General features: G+C 44.6%; 1 protein-coding gene across 2 annotated transcripts in view; it reads left to right on the forward strand.

The window, feature by feature from the left end:
• The window catches only part of PLXND1 (plexin D1), a 151,806-nt gene that overhangs the window by 63,275 nt on the left and 74,322 nt on the right, over positions 1 to 14,209 (forward strand). For both annotated transcript variants that reach the window (XM_056524952.1, XM_056524954.1), the window contains exon 2: positions 7,924 to 8,100. In XM_056524952.1, coding sequence (XP_056380927.1) covers positions 7,924 to 8,100 — 177 coding nt within the window. The remainder of the gene's footprint in view (positions 1 to 7,923; positions 8,101 to 14,209) is intronic.

Raw genomic sequence — 14,209 nt, forward strand, 5'->3', positions numbered from 1 at the left:
CGTACAACTGTACCTGTGACCTCAACAGCTTTGTCTCTAGACTGATACATTTACTTATTAACGAGATTAGTAAAGAGATTTGTGCTGACTACATAGCCGCAGCTGTGTGAAGACTTCCTGTACTCATAACAGGCAGAGATTGTGAAAATAAAGAGAACTTTGATGAGAAATTTTTACTGTGATTGAATTCGATTGTAAAGACAATTAAAAGTGACTTGGACCTTGTATCTTCTGCACAGTGTAATAGCAGAGGAGATTGCAGTTTGGCAAGGAAGGGGTTGATAAGATGAGACGCTAACACCCGCACTTTGTAGCATCATGTATTCTAGCACTTGGCTGTTGCACACTTTACTGCTGTCAAGATGTGGATAGAAATGTCCCAACATCCCAGGCTGTCAGCACCTCCTAATCCCACTTCAGATGCTTTGAAAACACAAGTGCGGGGCGCAGCAGTGGCCTGGTAGCGATGATAACTTCTCTTAACGTAAGGATCAGATTCTGTGGGCAGTCACATGACAGTCACAAGTGAGCAGGACAGGACAAGGGCAGCCGCAGTGTCAGGTTCCCATTTGGGGTTACAGGGCAAAGTCGAGCACATAGAGTTGCAATCACAAGAGGGAAGTGTGATGGATGCGTGGACATGCCGTATCACATCTGGTGCTATTTAAGTAAACGGGTAAAATATGTAACACTGGTGTCTGCATACCACTGGTGATATGTTATAGTGGTGTATTATTATGGGGACATTGAGGGGAATTCATCATTTATGGTCAACTCTCCATGTTGGTTTAGAACAGAAATGTCTTGGGGCGTTTGTCGTGCATTCGTCAAATTCAACAAATGTCGCACGGCACTTGATAAATTTGTTGCAGGGCCAAATCATGTTGCCAGTTTCGATGCTTTTTTTGGGCTGGCGGGAGTTTGTCTAAGTTAGCGTGTAACCCAAAATAAATTCTGGGCGTACTAGCAAGTGTGAACACCAAATACCAGGAACCAAAGAAAAGAGGAAACACTACAACGAAGTGCACCCAATTGCATTAAAAAATGCATTTCTTTCATGCATTTGGGTGTGCATCATTGTAATGGTTCTAAAATACTCTAAATGAAAAGTCGCAGAAATGTCGCATGGAAGCTGCCTGCAAAAATGTATGCAACAAATTAAGACAAAAAAAAGGGAAAACAGTTTAATGAATTCCCCTTATTGATTCAAAAAGAGTCTGTGGACTTGAGGCTCCGGTATTGAGTAACGACTTCTATGAGACAGTTCAGACACGTTTATGGCGCTACCAGAGGGGTAACTTAAAGCTCCTGGGCTCCAATGTATAATCTGTTTTAGGAACCCTTCACCTACCATGTGCCATTTAAATAATGGTGTCTTCTGATGGGGTAGATAGACCTTCAGGGTTTTTCCAGGGCTCGGAGGCACCTGCAACCTCTCCACCCAGTATAGTTGCTTTTGGTGCTCCTGTAGCCATCATAGGTTCTCAGTCCTAATGCTTCCTATAGGAAGACCAGTAACATAGACAAATCCTGGTGTCTAAGTTCATGATCCTGCTATTCTGTGAATACCTCGTATGTTTCAGAGCTGATCATCCGATGACTGGTGCTAGGATCTGTGCCCTTGCTTTATGTGAGACGTCACCTGTTGAATGTGATAGAAGCCAGCTCAGCTCTCAAGTACCTGTGTCAAGAGCATCTGCTCCATGCCCCTGATAACGTGTGAACAGCAGCGTCAGCCTGCCTGGAACCGTCACTCTCTGAATCCATCTCCCTGCCACGCTCCTGCTAGTAATCTAATGAGCGCTGATAAAAAGCCTGATATCCCTCCACTGCATGATCGTGTAATCTGCTGAGTGTCAGCTGCCAGAGACCACTGCTCTGTACCACCCACATCTCTGCAGCTGAGCCTGTGTGCCACCTGGGTCTGTCTGGGAACAGCTGCAACAAGTCAGCACCAGGGAAGGACAAAGTGCAGCTGTAGTAGGGTGCCACCTGGGTCTGATTGACAGCTTGGTCAAGAAACCTTCTAAACATGGCATTGTACGGCTGGATCAGGGTGCCATCTGGGTGTTATTGACAACAGTCTTACCAGGAAATAGTCTGAGCTTGACTGGGTACAAATGGATAAGTTTGCCACCAGGGTCCTGTTAGGTTGAGTTGCCTGGGTACTGCTGGAGCAAGGCAGTTTTCTGGGCCTTACTGGATATATCCTTTGTTTGTAAGCAGGGTACTCCCTGGGCTTCACATGTAGAAAGCAGAGAAAAACCATCCCAAATCGGATTGACACCCAGCTCGGTGTGTCTCTGGTACGGGCAATGCAGCTCTTTAACAAATGCAGCTTTATTCCAGGTGAGCAGAAGGTACACAAAATCACACCTGCACAGACCGCTCATTCACAATTTGACGCGTTTTGGGTGCATGCGCCCAAAACGCATCAAGTTGTGAATGAGCGGTATGTGCAGGTGTGATTTTGTGTACCTTCTGCTCACCCAGAATAAAGCTGCATTTGTTAAAGTTCAGCATTTTCCTATTTTCTATACTCCCTGGGCTTGATATGGATCGCACTAGAGTATAGTTAGCAAAAAACAGAAAAATATCAGCTCACCATTCCAGTGTTAAGTTATGCTTCCAGTCACATTAATGGGGCACAAGGGTAACACAGCAGGCGATTCCTGACAGTACTTAGTATGATGCTTCCTCCAGCTCCAGAAAAATGAAAACTTTACCTGTAGTCAGAAAGTTTTTTTTTTTTTTTTTTTTCTCAATGTAGTGTGTTTTTTTTTTTTTTACATGTTTGAATAGAGTTGAAGTTTTAATATCTTTCTGTAGTTGGGGGAAGTCCTCATTATGTTTGACACTTGGGTATGCCTTAATATTGATTGTCTACAACATGGGCCATGTTTGAGTAGAACAAGATAATGGTTCTCTATGTAAGGGCCCTGTTACGTGGGATGAGGCATGCTCTAAATGAGCGCCAATCTCATAGTTTTGGTTATGTTGGACTTAAGGTGTATGGGCATCTGAAATGAGTATCAACAAACTTATAAGTGTCAGCTCATGGGGGAGGGTCTGAACTATAGGATCATCCGCGATTTTCCATACGGTACCCCACTCTCCTCATGAATGGAGGTGTGTTGACCACGAAGTGCTTCTCTATGGGAGAGCAAGAGATAGTGTGTTCGGGTATCTCCGGCTCTTCTAGAGAGATACATGAAGGGGCGTGTTAGCGACAGCTTTGTGCCATGGTCGATACACTGCATTCATGGACAGTACCCCTGTGATCTGACACTTTTTTTTTTTTATTCTGGACTACCTCTTTAAGTCCAATATAATGGTGATTTACTGTAGTGTTTCTGCAAGGAGATACAACTGGATAGATGCCAGATTAGACTTGGCATTTATGTGGAGGAGATGGGCTTTATGCAAGGGGTTTGGGACCAACTTTCCCTACATAACAGCAGTCGTCTATAATCATTTGGCTACTCTTGTGTTTCCTCTTCGATAAAGTTATTTTAATAAGATTATATAACCCTTTGTCCTATATGAATGGCCAGTGCCAGAAAACTCCAGGCACGCTTGTAAGCGCCATCGATGTTTTAGATCCTCTGTTTCTTTGTTAAACTGGCAGGGTCTGCAAACAGCTGTGAGGATAAGGGGGAGGTATTCCATAGACTTTGGATATATTCACACAACTGGAAACATCTGTGGCTGGAAATCCTGGAGAACGCAGTGTGTGGGGAGGTGTGTGCGGCCAGCAGAATAATCTGGGCAGACCGACACATATTGCCACACCAGGCAATGTAAGCACTGCAAGCATTTCTTCTAGCCTATAGGCAAGGATAGGATATCGAGGATAATCTCTGTCTGGGTCTCCTTTGGAAAAACAGTGATACCTAATAGTAATAATCCTCTTAGGTTATTTGATCAACATGCATTTGTACAGTAGTTGGATAGAGGCTTAAAGGGAAAGTATCATCTGCTAAATATATATATTTTTTAATCTTTCTTTAAAATAGATATAGTCCAGACATGGGCCCTTTAAGTCCTATTATAATTTAAAGGTTAAGTCTACAATTTGTTTCTACCTCTCCGATACATCTGAAATTAAGAATTTAACAATGTTGTAAACAGTCTTTATAATGTGGTATCGGGGTGTAATGTAGGACAGATGGAATTACCCTAGGGGCAGATGGCATTAACCCCTTATATCCGTGATGCCAGGGTGTGGTTTATCCTCGATACCACCCGAAGGTATACCGCTAGAACCTGGGCTAGGCACGGGGCAATAATCCGACGCCAAGTTACAGATAACAGTAGTTTTACTGAGGGTAGACAGATGGTAAAGTCTATACAATTTAGCCAAGGCCCACGGAAGTGAACAGTGACTCAGAGACCTTAAGGGCTTGCTGGGAATTGTGACACGCCCTCAATCAGAAAGTCATGGAAAACCCCTTTAATGTGGTATTCCCATCTGAAGAAGTTATTCCCTATCCGCAGAATAGGGATAACAAGCTGTTTAGTGGTGGTCAATTTTGCCCCAATCTCAGTATTAGTAGGGGCCACTTCTAGTCTCCCCCATATAAGCCCTGGGTGGAGCTAGCTCGCTCTCTTTTCTTTACAAGTCTTTGCTAACGTCAAGTCGAGTCCTAGAGAGTGTCCAGAGCATAAGAGGCCTCTAGTCCATTCTGCAGCCACAAGCAGCTACAAGTAAGCCACAGTCTCAGTATTGTCAGTCATCAGTCAAGTCAAGCCAGTCACAGTCACCATTTGTCAAGCCATTTTGACTTCACAAATGGTGACTGACTTCATTTGACTGATGACTGACAACACTGAGACTGTGGCTTACTTGACTTTCCATGACTTTCTGTTTGAGGGCGTGTCCATAGGATAGGCCATCAGTCATTGACGCTGACTGATCAGCTGTTTGGCATCCCACACAATACATTGAAAAGGGCCAGAAGTGCTGCACCCTTCATTGTATAGTGGTAGCGCCAGCTAACTGTAGATCGTCTCCCATTCACTTCAGTGGGAGCTGAGTTGCAGTTACTAGACCCCTCCACTATACAACACAGTGCATATCTTCAAGTCCCATTCACTGTATAGAGTGGAGTGCCAAACAATCAGCTGGGGTCCAGGGTGGTGGCTCCCCGCCGATCAGCGATTGATGATAGTCATTCCCATTTTGAATTGAGACTATGAAATAATGATTGCAGACTTGGACAAACCCTTGACAATTGCAGTGCTTCATTTTAACAGTGGTCTGATACAGATATCATGGCAACAGCATCACAACTTAAGTATGGAAATTCATATAGTCTGTCTTGATACTTTTACTTACATAGGTAGACACTGTGCATACTTTAGGTTTCCGATATAGGAATTAGTTTTGATGGATTTGGGACAATGTATCTGCAATATTTTCCATTAAAGGGAATCTGTCATTGGTATATGTTGGTACAAGCAGGGTGTTCCCAAGCCTCAAGTGCACCCTTACGTCCAGCCCTCTTATGCTTTCATCTGGCCCTCCTTATATTGCTTCCCCTTCACTTACTCCCTGCTGTAAGTGAGCACTGCATATGCACCGCTTATGTATGTACAGGGGAGGCGCTATGCATAATCATAAGGTATGCCAGACGGAGGAGGAAGCAGGCTGTACGTCTGGGTGCACATGGGGCATGGGAATACCCTGCATGCACCAACCCAGCTCATTTGCATATTCTGAAAAACGTGCATCGCTTAGCAATGGAGCGCTAAATGGTAAACCCTATTTTCATCAGTGTCACCCGCACTGCAAGCTTGTACTAACAGGTTAGTGGGACCCTGTTACTGATGACAGATTCACTTTAATATAGGATAATGCGGTACCTCGGTGGTTAGCACTGTTGCCTTGGGGTTTTGGGTTACAGTCTAACCAAGGACAACTTCTGCTTTCAGTTTGCTTGCTCCCCCTACGTTTCGCAAATTCCCAAAATATACTATGAAAATTGGCTTTAGTGTGTACCTGAAATAGGAAAGTTAACCTGGGAGCCCCAATGGGAATGATGTAAGCGGTGTGACAATCTCTGTACAGCACTTTGGAATATGTCAGCACCATGTATAAATAAATAGGACAATTTCACACAAAGAGATAACAAATGCTTCTTGGCCCGATTAGAGGAAAGTTCTTGGTTGGTTTCATTGTCAGAAGCGCCTGAACAAATAATGTAGTGATTTTATAAATGTCGCTGACCCCAGTCCGTGATGATGAACCCAGAATGAAATGTTTGGAGACTTGGGAATCCTGCAGCATAAGTGCAGTGGAATTTTCTAAATTTAGGCTGAAAACTTCCCATGGCTGAAAAGGAAGGGGGGGGGGGGGTATGTATCTTGATGAGAGAAAGAAAGAAGGAAACCGTATCTGAATAGATGAAAGGATGCTCCTCTCTAATAATTTATATGTGACATTGTATCATATAAGGTGAGTCCTGACACTCTTCTCTAGCTGTATTTGAGTCATCTGTACCTATAGCTCATTACCTTGTTGATGAACTACAACTCCCAGCATGCTTTCACATGCTCAGGAATTGAAGGTTCTGCAACTTTGCACTTGGGAGGAATTTACATTTCATACCATCCTAAATTTATTCCTGGCTGTCTGTGCGCCACTAACTAAAATCTATTTTATCTAAATGATTAAAATTTCCCCTTACAGCTATACTTGTTACTGGCATACATGGCTTAATTAAAGGGGTACTCCACTACATTAAATCTTTTTCCCTATCCACAGGGTAGGGGATAAGTGTCTGATAGCGGAGAGGGTCCGACCGCTGGGACCCCGCAATCTCTTGTACGGCGCCCTGCCTCCTTGTGCACAGAGTGGGGTCGACATGCCCCCGCCATTAATCGCTATAGGAAAGCCGAAGATGCGTGGACGGGGTGTGTCCAGCCTGCTCCATGCACAAGGAGTCGGGGTGCCATGCAAGAGATCTTGGAGAGTCCCAGTGGTTGGACCTCCTGGGATCAGACACTTATTCCCTATCCTGTGAATTAATAAGATTTAATGTAGAGGTGGAACCCCCTTAATTGCTTAATTAGTACTAAAGATTGTGTCTAAATAACACGTGTACAATTTGGTATATTGATATACAATGTATTGAGCCTATGTAGTTGTGTGACCAGCACATTATCAGGACTATTTTTTTGTTTCCTCTTGATATGTGGTCTCCAGATCGTGGCCCTCCACAGCCGTTGGCTGTCCGGGCATGCTGGGAGTTTTAGTTTTGCAACATCTGGAGGGCCACGGTTTGGAGACCACTGTTTTAGATGTACTGAAAATTGAAGGTTTCCATTCACAGACAGCAGGCAAAAGTGTTGAAAACAAAAAGGCATCTTATGTCCTTCTTCTTCAGTACATACTTTTTGAAGGACACCAGCACTGAAAATGTGCAGTGTTGTGCTCCGCTCCTGGGAGCGTGAAAGTATTTTTATACATGTTGTTTTATTTGTGTGCGCCCCAGTAGAGAATGCATGGCGAGGGAAGGAGAGGGGGTTGAGGCAGATGGGAGGGGGTGGGGGGTGTCAGCCGCCTTGGCACTATCCCAAATAACAGTTTGTAGTAATTATCCCAGAGACTCCAGACAGAAACAATTAGACCCTGATTATTCAATCCCATGTTCAGTGGCAACTGTTGCGCTCGCCCCGGCAACCGTAGGGTTAATGGCGGAATCCTTTGACCTCAGTGATTTACATAAGGATTAAATGTCCGTATTTTATGATCTGAAAAAAAAAGACTACCCCCTTATCCCCTGATTCATAGCGACTCCATGAAATTGATTGAGATGATGATGCCAATGTCTGCTTATAATAAGTGTGTTGTGCGGCTGAGTGCCCTCTGTGCCGCTCTGACCACTTCCCTTGTCTCACACTGCTCTCTATTCTTTACAGCTGCAGGATGAACAGTTGGATTGTGGAGCGGCTCATCTCCAGCACCCGCTAGCTATCAATCGGCCTCTGTCTGCCACCGCGCTCTTCAAGGCTCCGGGTTTGACCTCGGTGGCAGTGGCCAATGTCAGCGGCTACACGGTGGCATTTTTGGGCACAGCCAGCGGACAACTTCAGAAGGTAATTCACAAGATCGTGCCACCTGTTTGAATAATAAATGTGAACTCTGTCATTGTACATGTTATGTCATGGATGGGTTGAGACAACCCCTGACAAAATTAAGGAATCCCAACACTTGGAGGCTGGTTACCCAGCTTTCTTACTTCATAGCAAATACAGAAACCACAGATATGACGCAAAACAATGTTTAATACTGAACGTTCCGGCTTCATGAAACATTAGTCACACATGAGAGGAAATAGTTTTAATGAACTACATATGTTTTACCAGATCATGTAGAGCGGAGTGTTTCCCAAGCACGGTCCTCAAGTACTGCCAACAGGTCATGTTTTCAGAATTTCCTTAGTCTTTCACAGCTGATATAGTTGTCGTGATGTCTGATACACTGACCATTATTATATCACCTGAAAACATGACCTGTTGGGCGTACTTGAGGACCGAGCTTGGGAAACACTGATGTAGAAGAAAACATGAGGCTGGGTTCACACATACCCAGTGCTGCGGTTTTTGGCTGCATAATTTTTTAGGAGGTTTTCCAGGGCTTTGTAATGGATGGCCTATCCTCAGGATAGCCGATTGATATCTGATCTGTGGGCTGCCAACACCTGACACCCCTGCTGATCAGCTGTCCAAACAGTGAACAGAGCCTAAAGCATTGCCTCTGTGTAGTGGTCGTGCTGGGTTACTGCAACTTAGCTACCATTCACTTTAAAGGGGTACTCCAGTGGAAAACATTTTATTTCTAAATCAACTGGTTCCAGAAAGTTAAGCAGATTTGTAAACTACTTCTATTAAAAAAAATGTTACCCTTCCAGTACTTATCAGCTACTGTATAGTACAGAGGAAGGTGAGTTCTTCTTTTCTGTCTGTCCACAGTGCTCTCTGCTGACACCTCTTCCCATGTCAGGAACTGTCCACAGCAGGAGAAGTTTGCTATGGGGATTTGCTCCTACTCTGACCAGTCCCTGACATGGACAGAGGTGTCAGCAGAGAGCACTGCGCTCACTTTCTCTGTAGTATACAGCAGCTGATACGTACTGGAAGGATTAAGATTTTTTTTTAATAGAAGTAATTTACAAATCTGTTTAACTTTCTGGAACCAGTGGATGTGAAAGAAAGAGTTTTTCATTGGAGTACACCTTCTAATAAGAGCTGAGCTGCAGTAACTCAGCACAGCCACTACCCAATGAGCTGAGGTTTCGGGAGCTGTTCAGTGTACATCCAGGCACAGCCACTCAGCTTGGTGCCAAACAGCTTGGTACCCCACAGATATAGATGGCCTATCCTGACGACAATATGCCATCAAATAAAAAGTCCTGTTAACTTCTTCTGATGAGTCTAACATCTGATGAGTTTAATTCTATTTGCAGAAATCTACAAGAAATCTACAGTATAGCAAGGGCATCTGTTCTTATGATAACCTAGATTCTGTTCACGTAGAGTGCCAGATCCGGTGTATGATGGCCCGATAGACCTTATTGAGCTCTAGTTTGGTTCTTTAGGTTCCATTGTGGAGTCGTTTTCAGCAGGAAGAATAGCGCTGCATGCTGTGACAGAATCTGTAAGAGAGGTTCAGGGCAGCCTTCAATGCTGAAGTATAACCCACATTTTCCACCCATTTTCCTGGTTGCTATTCTGCAGTTTGGCTGGATCAAGAACCAAAATGTTACTAACAGAGCAACACATGGTCAGGAAGTCATAAAGCAACATAGAATATAGTACTGCAACAACTTGTCAGGGCCCTGCTTGGGTCCCGCTCGGCAGTTATTATTTACAGAAAAAAGATGTACAAATAGACAAGAATGTATGCGGGGAAGTGATTTAATACATAACTATAAATATATAAAAGCTCGCCAAAAATAGGTTGTGTAGTGTGCTAGTAGGGCTTTCAACAGTCCCACAAACCCCAACATGTTTCTGTCACATATAATGACATCCTCAGGGGGTATGACAAGTCCCTAGCACCAGAAAGCTGTATCACACCATTAGAGCATGGGTGGACCTAAATGGGGAACAGTGCATCATATTCCCACACAGGCTCACACCCTAAAGCATAAGTAGCAGATGTTTCCTTGCACCAAATGACTAGACCTATTCCAGGTCATATCTGATCTCACGATGTGATTGGATAGGTAATTACGTTGGGTCCATGTTTAGATTACAACACTGGGATTCCAGGCTCTGGAATTGTCCTTTATTTTCTGTAGTTATACAGGTATATACAGGTTCATAAAAACCTTTGTAATTTTTTTTTCTACTTTTTTACCTAAATGCTAATAGCAGAATCACACAATTTGCTACTGTATATTTTCACCTCACCTGGTAAATATGCGCTGCCTCGCCTCATTCACACTACTTGTGTATTCTGCATTGCACAGATCTGTCACTGATTCATACCTTTCCTGTGAACGCCGCAAATTCACTTAGCAATAAATGAAATTATTTTGCATGCTGCTTGCCACATTTTCTGTTTGCAGCTTTGAAGTCATATGGGTGCGGCTGTGGAATGGAGTACAGAACATAAGTAATTATAACTGTTCACTATGGTGGCTTTTACTATGTAAACCAGTGTTTCCAAACCAGGGCACCTCCAGCTGTAGCAAAACTACAACTCCCAGCATGCCCGGACAGCCTTTGGCTGTCCGGGCATGCTGGGAGTTGTAGTTTTGCAACAGCTGGAGGCACCCTGGTTAGGAAACACTGATATAAACCTTCAGACTCATGCCAAGATGGGAAAAAGATTAAGAATTAAGTTGAGGAAGTCAGGTACCATTGCCACTCCCATAGAGGTTATCTCATGCCACTTATTTTAGGGTCTCCCGAAACTGGCATAATGGTAAGGGCACTTTAACACTACCGCTGAGCACCATTAATGGGACTTCCGTTGTAAAATGACGGGAGTTTAGCTGGGGAAAAATTACAGCATGTCCGGTATTCTCTCCCGCTAATGCCTCCAAAATAATGGACACCCGACGGACCCCATGCAAAGTCAACGGGATCCGTCGGGACTCGTTGGTGTCAATTGTGCTCTGATCTGTTCAGGGTCCGTTAAGCACCCAAAAAAAAAAGGAGCTTAACAGGACAGCGCATAGCAGTAGTGTGAACCTATCTTAAGAAAGGACACATTTTTATGTGTGACTGAGATTAGACGCTCCTTGTAATAATGCCGCACCAGTTTAGGTGTACCGGCCCTTTAAGACAGTCCATTGTTGGCTTGGTCCTGTACGTACTATAAGTGGTCAGTGGTCATTATGTTCATCTGATAAACTTTTGCTGCATTTGGATAAAAGACGTCTCCTATCTACAGCGATCACATTTTTCTCTCATCTCACACATTACTAATCCAATTCTACCTACTTAGAGACCCATAACCTCCTCTTAATAGTGTGTAATTGAGATCCGTGTTTCTGGGAGAGGTTGTGATAATGCATTAACAATTGGGATGGGAAGCTTCTCCAGGCTCTAATTCTCTAGAGGGGCAATTGGTCATAAGGGATCCTAGACACTGTATTTCATCTCACACCTATCTCCCCTGGTACCTCCATGTTATGGCGTCATGGTCCTACTGATATAGTAATAACATAATAGATGTAAAGGAAAGGCTGTAATTGAGGTGACTTGGGGCTTCAGGAGAAAATAGCTGATGGTGCGTATGTGGGGAGTGGGGAGGGAGGAATGAGGAGTCTGAGGTTATGAGCTGGAGGTAATGAATGAGGAAGGGAGGTATAGGTGGGATGGGGATGGGATTTTGGGAAATGCTTTAATGGAATTTCCTTAGTGCTCGTAGACTAATGTTTTGTTGTCAGGGACAGCAGTGGTATGTGGAGTGTTTAACTCTCCCTCTTCTGTGTGTTTTCAAAAGATTAAAAATACTGTACAACTGCCCCTATGTATAAGCATATAACTAGAGATGAGTGAAGTTACAGTGATTCGATTTGTCACAAACTTCTCGGCTCGGCAGTTGCTGACTTTAGCCTGCAAAAAATAGTTCAGCTTTCAGGTGCTCCGGAGGGCTGGAAAAGGTGGATACAGTCCTAGGAGAGAGTCTCCAGCCCAACGGGGCACCTGAAAGCTGAAATCACTTGTGCAGGCTAAAGTCAGCAACTGCCAAGCCGAGAAGTTTGTGACGAATGGAATCACTGTAACTTCGCTCATCTCTACATATATCTATAACATATATGTATAAGAATATAACTGCTATAATACTGCCCCATGTAAATAAGAATATAACTACTATAATACTGCCTCTATGTACACGAATATAACTACTATAATACTGCCTCCTATGTACAAAAATATAACTACTATAATACTGCCCCTTATGTATAAGAATATAACTACTATAATACTGCCTCCTATGTACAAGAATATAACTACTATAATACTGCCCCTTATGTATAAGAATATAACTACTATAATACTGCCTCCTATGTACAAGAATATAACTACTATAATACTGCCCCTTATGTATAAGAATATAACTACTATAATACTGCCTCCTATGTACAAGAATATAACTACTATAATACTGCCCCTTATGTATAAGAATATAACTACTATAATACTGCTCCTATGTACAAGAATATAACTACTATAATACTGCCCCTTATGTATAAGAATATAACTACAATAATACTGCCTCCTATATACAAGAATATAACTGCTATAATACTGCCCCTTATGTATAAGAATATAACTACCAAAATACTGATAACTCTGTGCAAGAAAATACCAACTGTCTACTATATGCAAGAATATAACTACTACAATGCTGCCCTGAATGCACAAAAATATAACTATTGTTACGCTGAGCGCTCCGGGTCCCTGCTCCTCCACGAAGCGCTCGCGGCGTTTCTCTCCCTGCAGCGCCCCGGTCAGACCCGCTGACCGGGAGCGCTGCACTGACATTGCTGGCGGGGATGCGATTCGCATAGCGGGACGCGCCCGCTCGCGAATCGCATCCCAAGTCACTTACCCGTCCCGGTCCCCTGCTGTCATGTGCTGGCGCGCGCGGCTCCGCTCTCTAGGGCGCGCGCGCGCCAGCTCTCTGAGACTTAAAGGGCCAGTGCACCAATGATTGGTGCCTGGCCCAATTAGCTTAATTGGCTTCCACCTGCTCCCTGGCTATATCTGATCACTGCCCCTGCACTCCCCTGCCGGATCTTGTTGCCTTAGTGCCTAGTGAAAGCGTTACTGTGTTTGTCCTTACTGTGTACTTGACCTCCTGCTATTGCCTTATTGACTACGATTCTTGCTGCCTGCCCCGACCTTCTGCTACATCCAACCTTGCTCTTGTCTACTCCCTTGTACCGCGCCTATCTTCAGCAGTCAGAGAGATTGAGCCGTTGCTAGTGGATGCGACCTGGTTGCTACCGCCGCTGCAAGACCATCCCGCTTTGCGGCGGGCTCTGGTGAAAACCAGTAGCAGCTTAGAACCGGTCCACTAGCACGGTCCACGCCTATCCCTCTCTGACACAGAGGATCCACATCCAGCCTGCCGAATCGTGACAGTAGATCCGGCCATGGATCCCGCTGAGGTTCCCCTGCCAGTTGCCTCTGACCTCACTACGCTGGTCGCCCAGCAAGCTCGACAGATCGCCCAACAAGAGCACCAGCTGTCGTACTTGACCACCATGACACAGCAACTTCAGTCGCAGCTACAGCAGCTTCAGTCACAGCTACAGCAATTTCAGTCACAGCTACAGCAGCAACAACCATCTCCTCCGCCGGCTCCTGCACCTCTTCCGCAGCGAGTGGCCGCTCCTAGCCTCCGCTTGTCCCTGCCGGACAAATTTGATGGGGACTCTAGACTCTGCCGATGTTTCCTGTCACAATGTTCCCTACATTTGGAGATGTTGTCGGACCAATTTCCTACTGAACGGTCGAAGGTGGCTTTCGTGGTTAGTCTCCTGTCTGGAAAGGCTTTGGCTTGGGCCACACCGCTCTGGGACTGCGATGACCCTGTCACCGCCACTGTACACTCCTTCTTCTCTGAGGTTCGCAGTGTCTTCGAGGAACCAGCCCGAGCTTCTTCTGCCGAGACTGCCCTGCTGAACCTGGTCCAGGGTAATTCTTCAGTAGGCGAGTACGCCATCCGATTTCGTACTCT

This window comes from Hyla sarda, chromosome 6 (genome assembly GCF_029499605.1).
Source record: "Hyla sarda isolate aHylSar1 chromosome 6, aHylSar1.hap1, whole genome shotgun sequence".
Taxonomy (NCBI): domain Eukaryota; kingdom Metazoa; phylum Chordata; class Amphibia; order Anura; family Hylidae; genus Hyla; species Hyla sarda.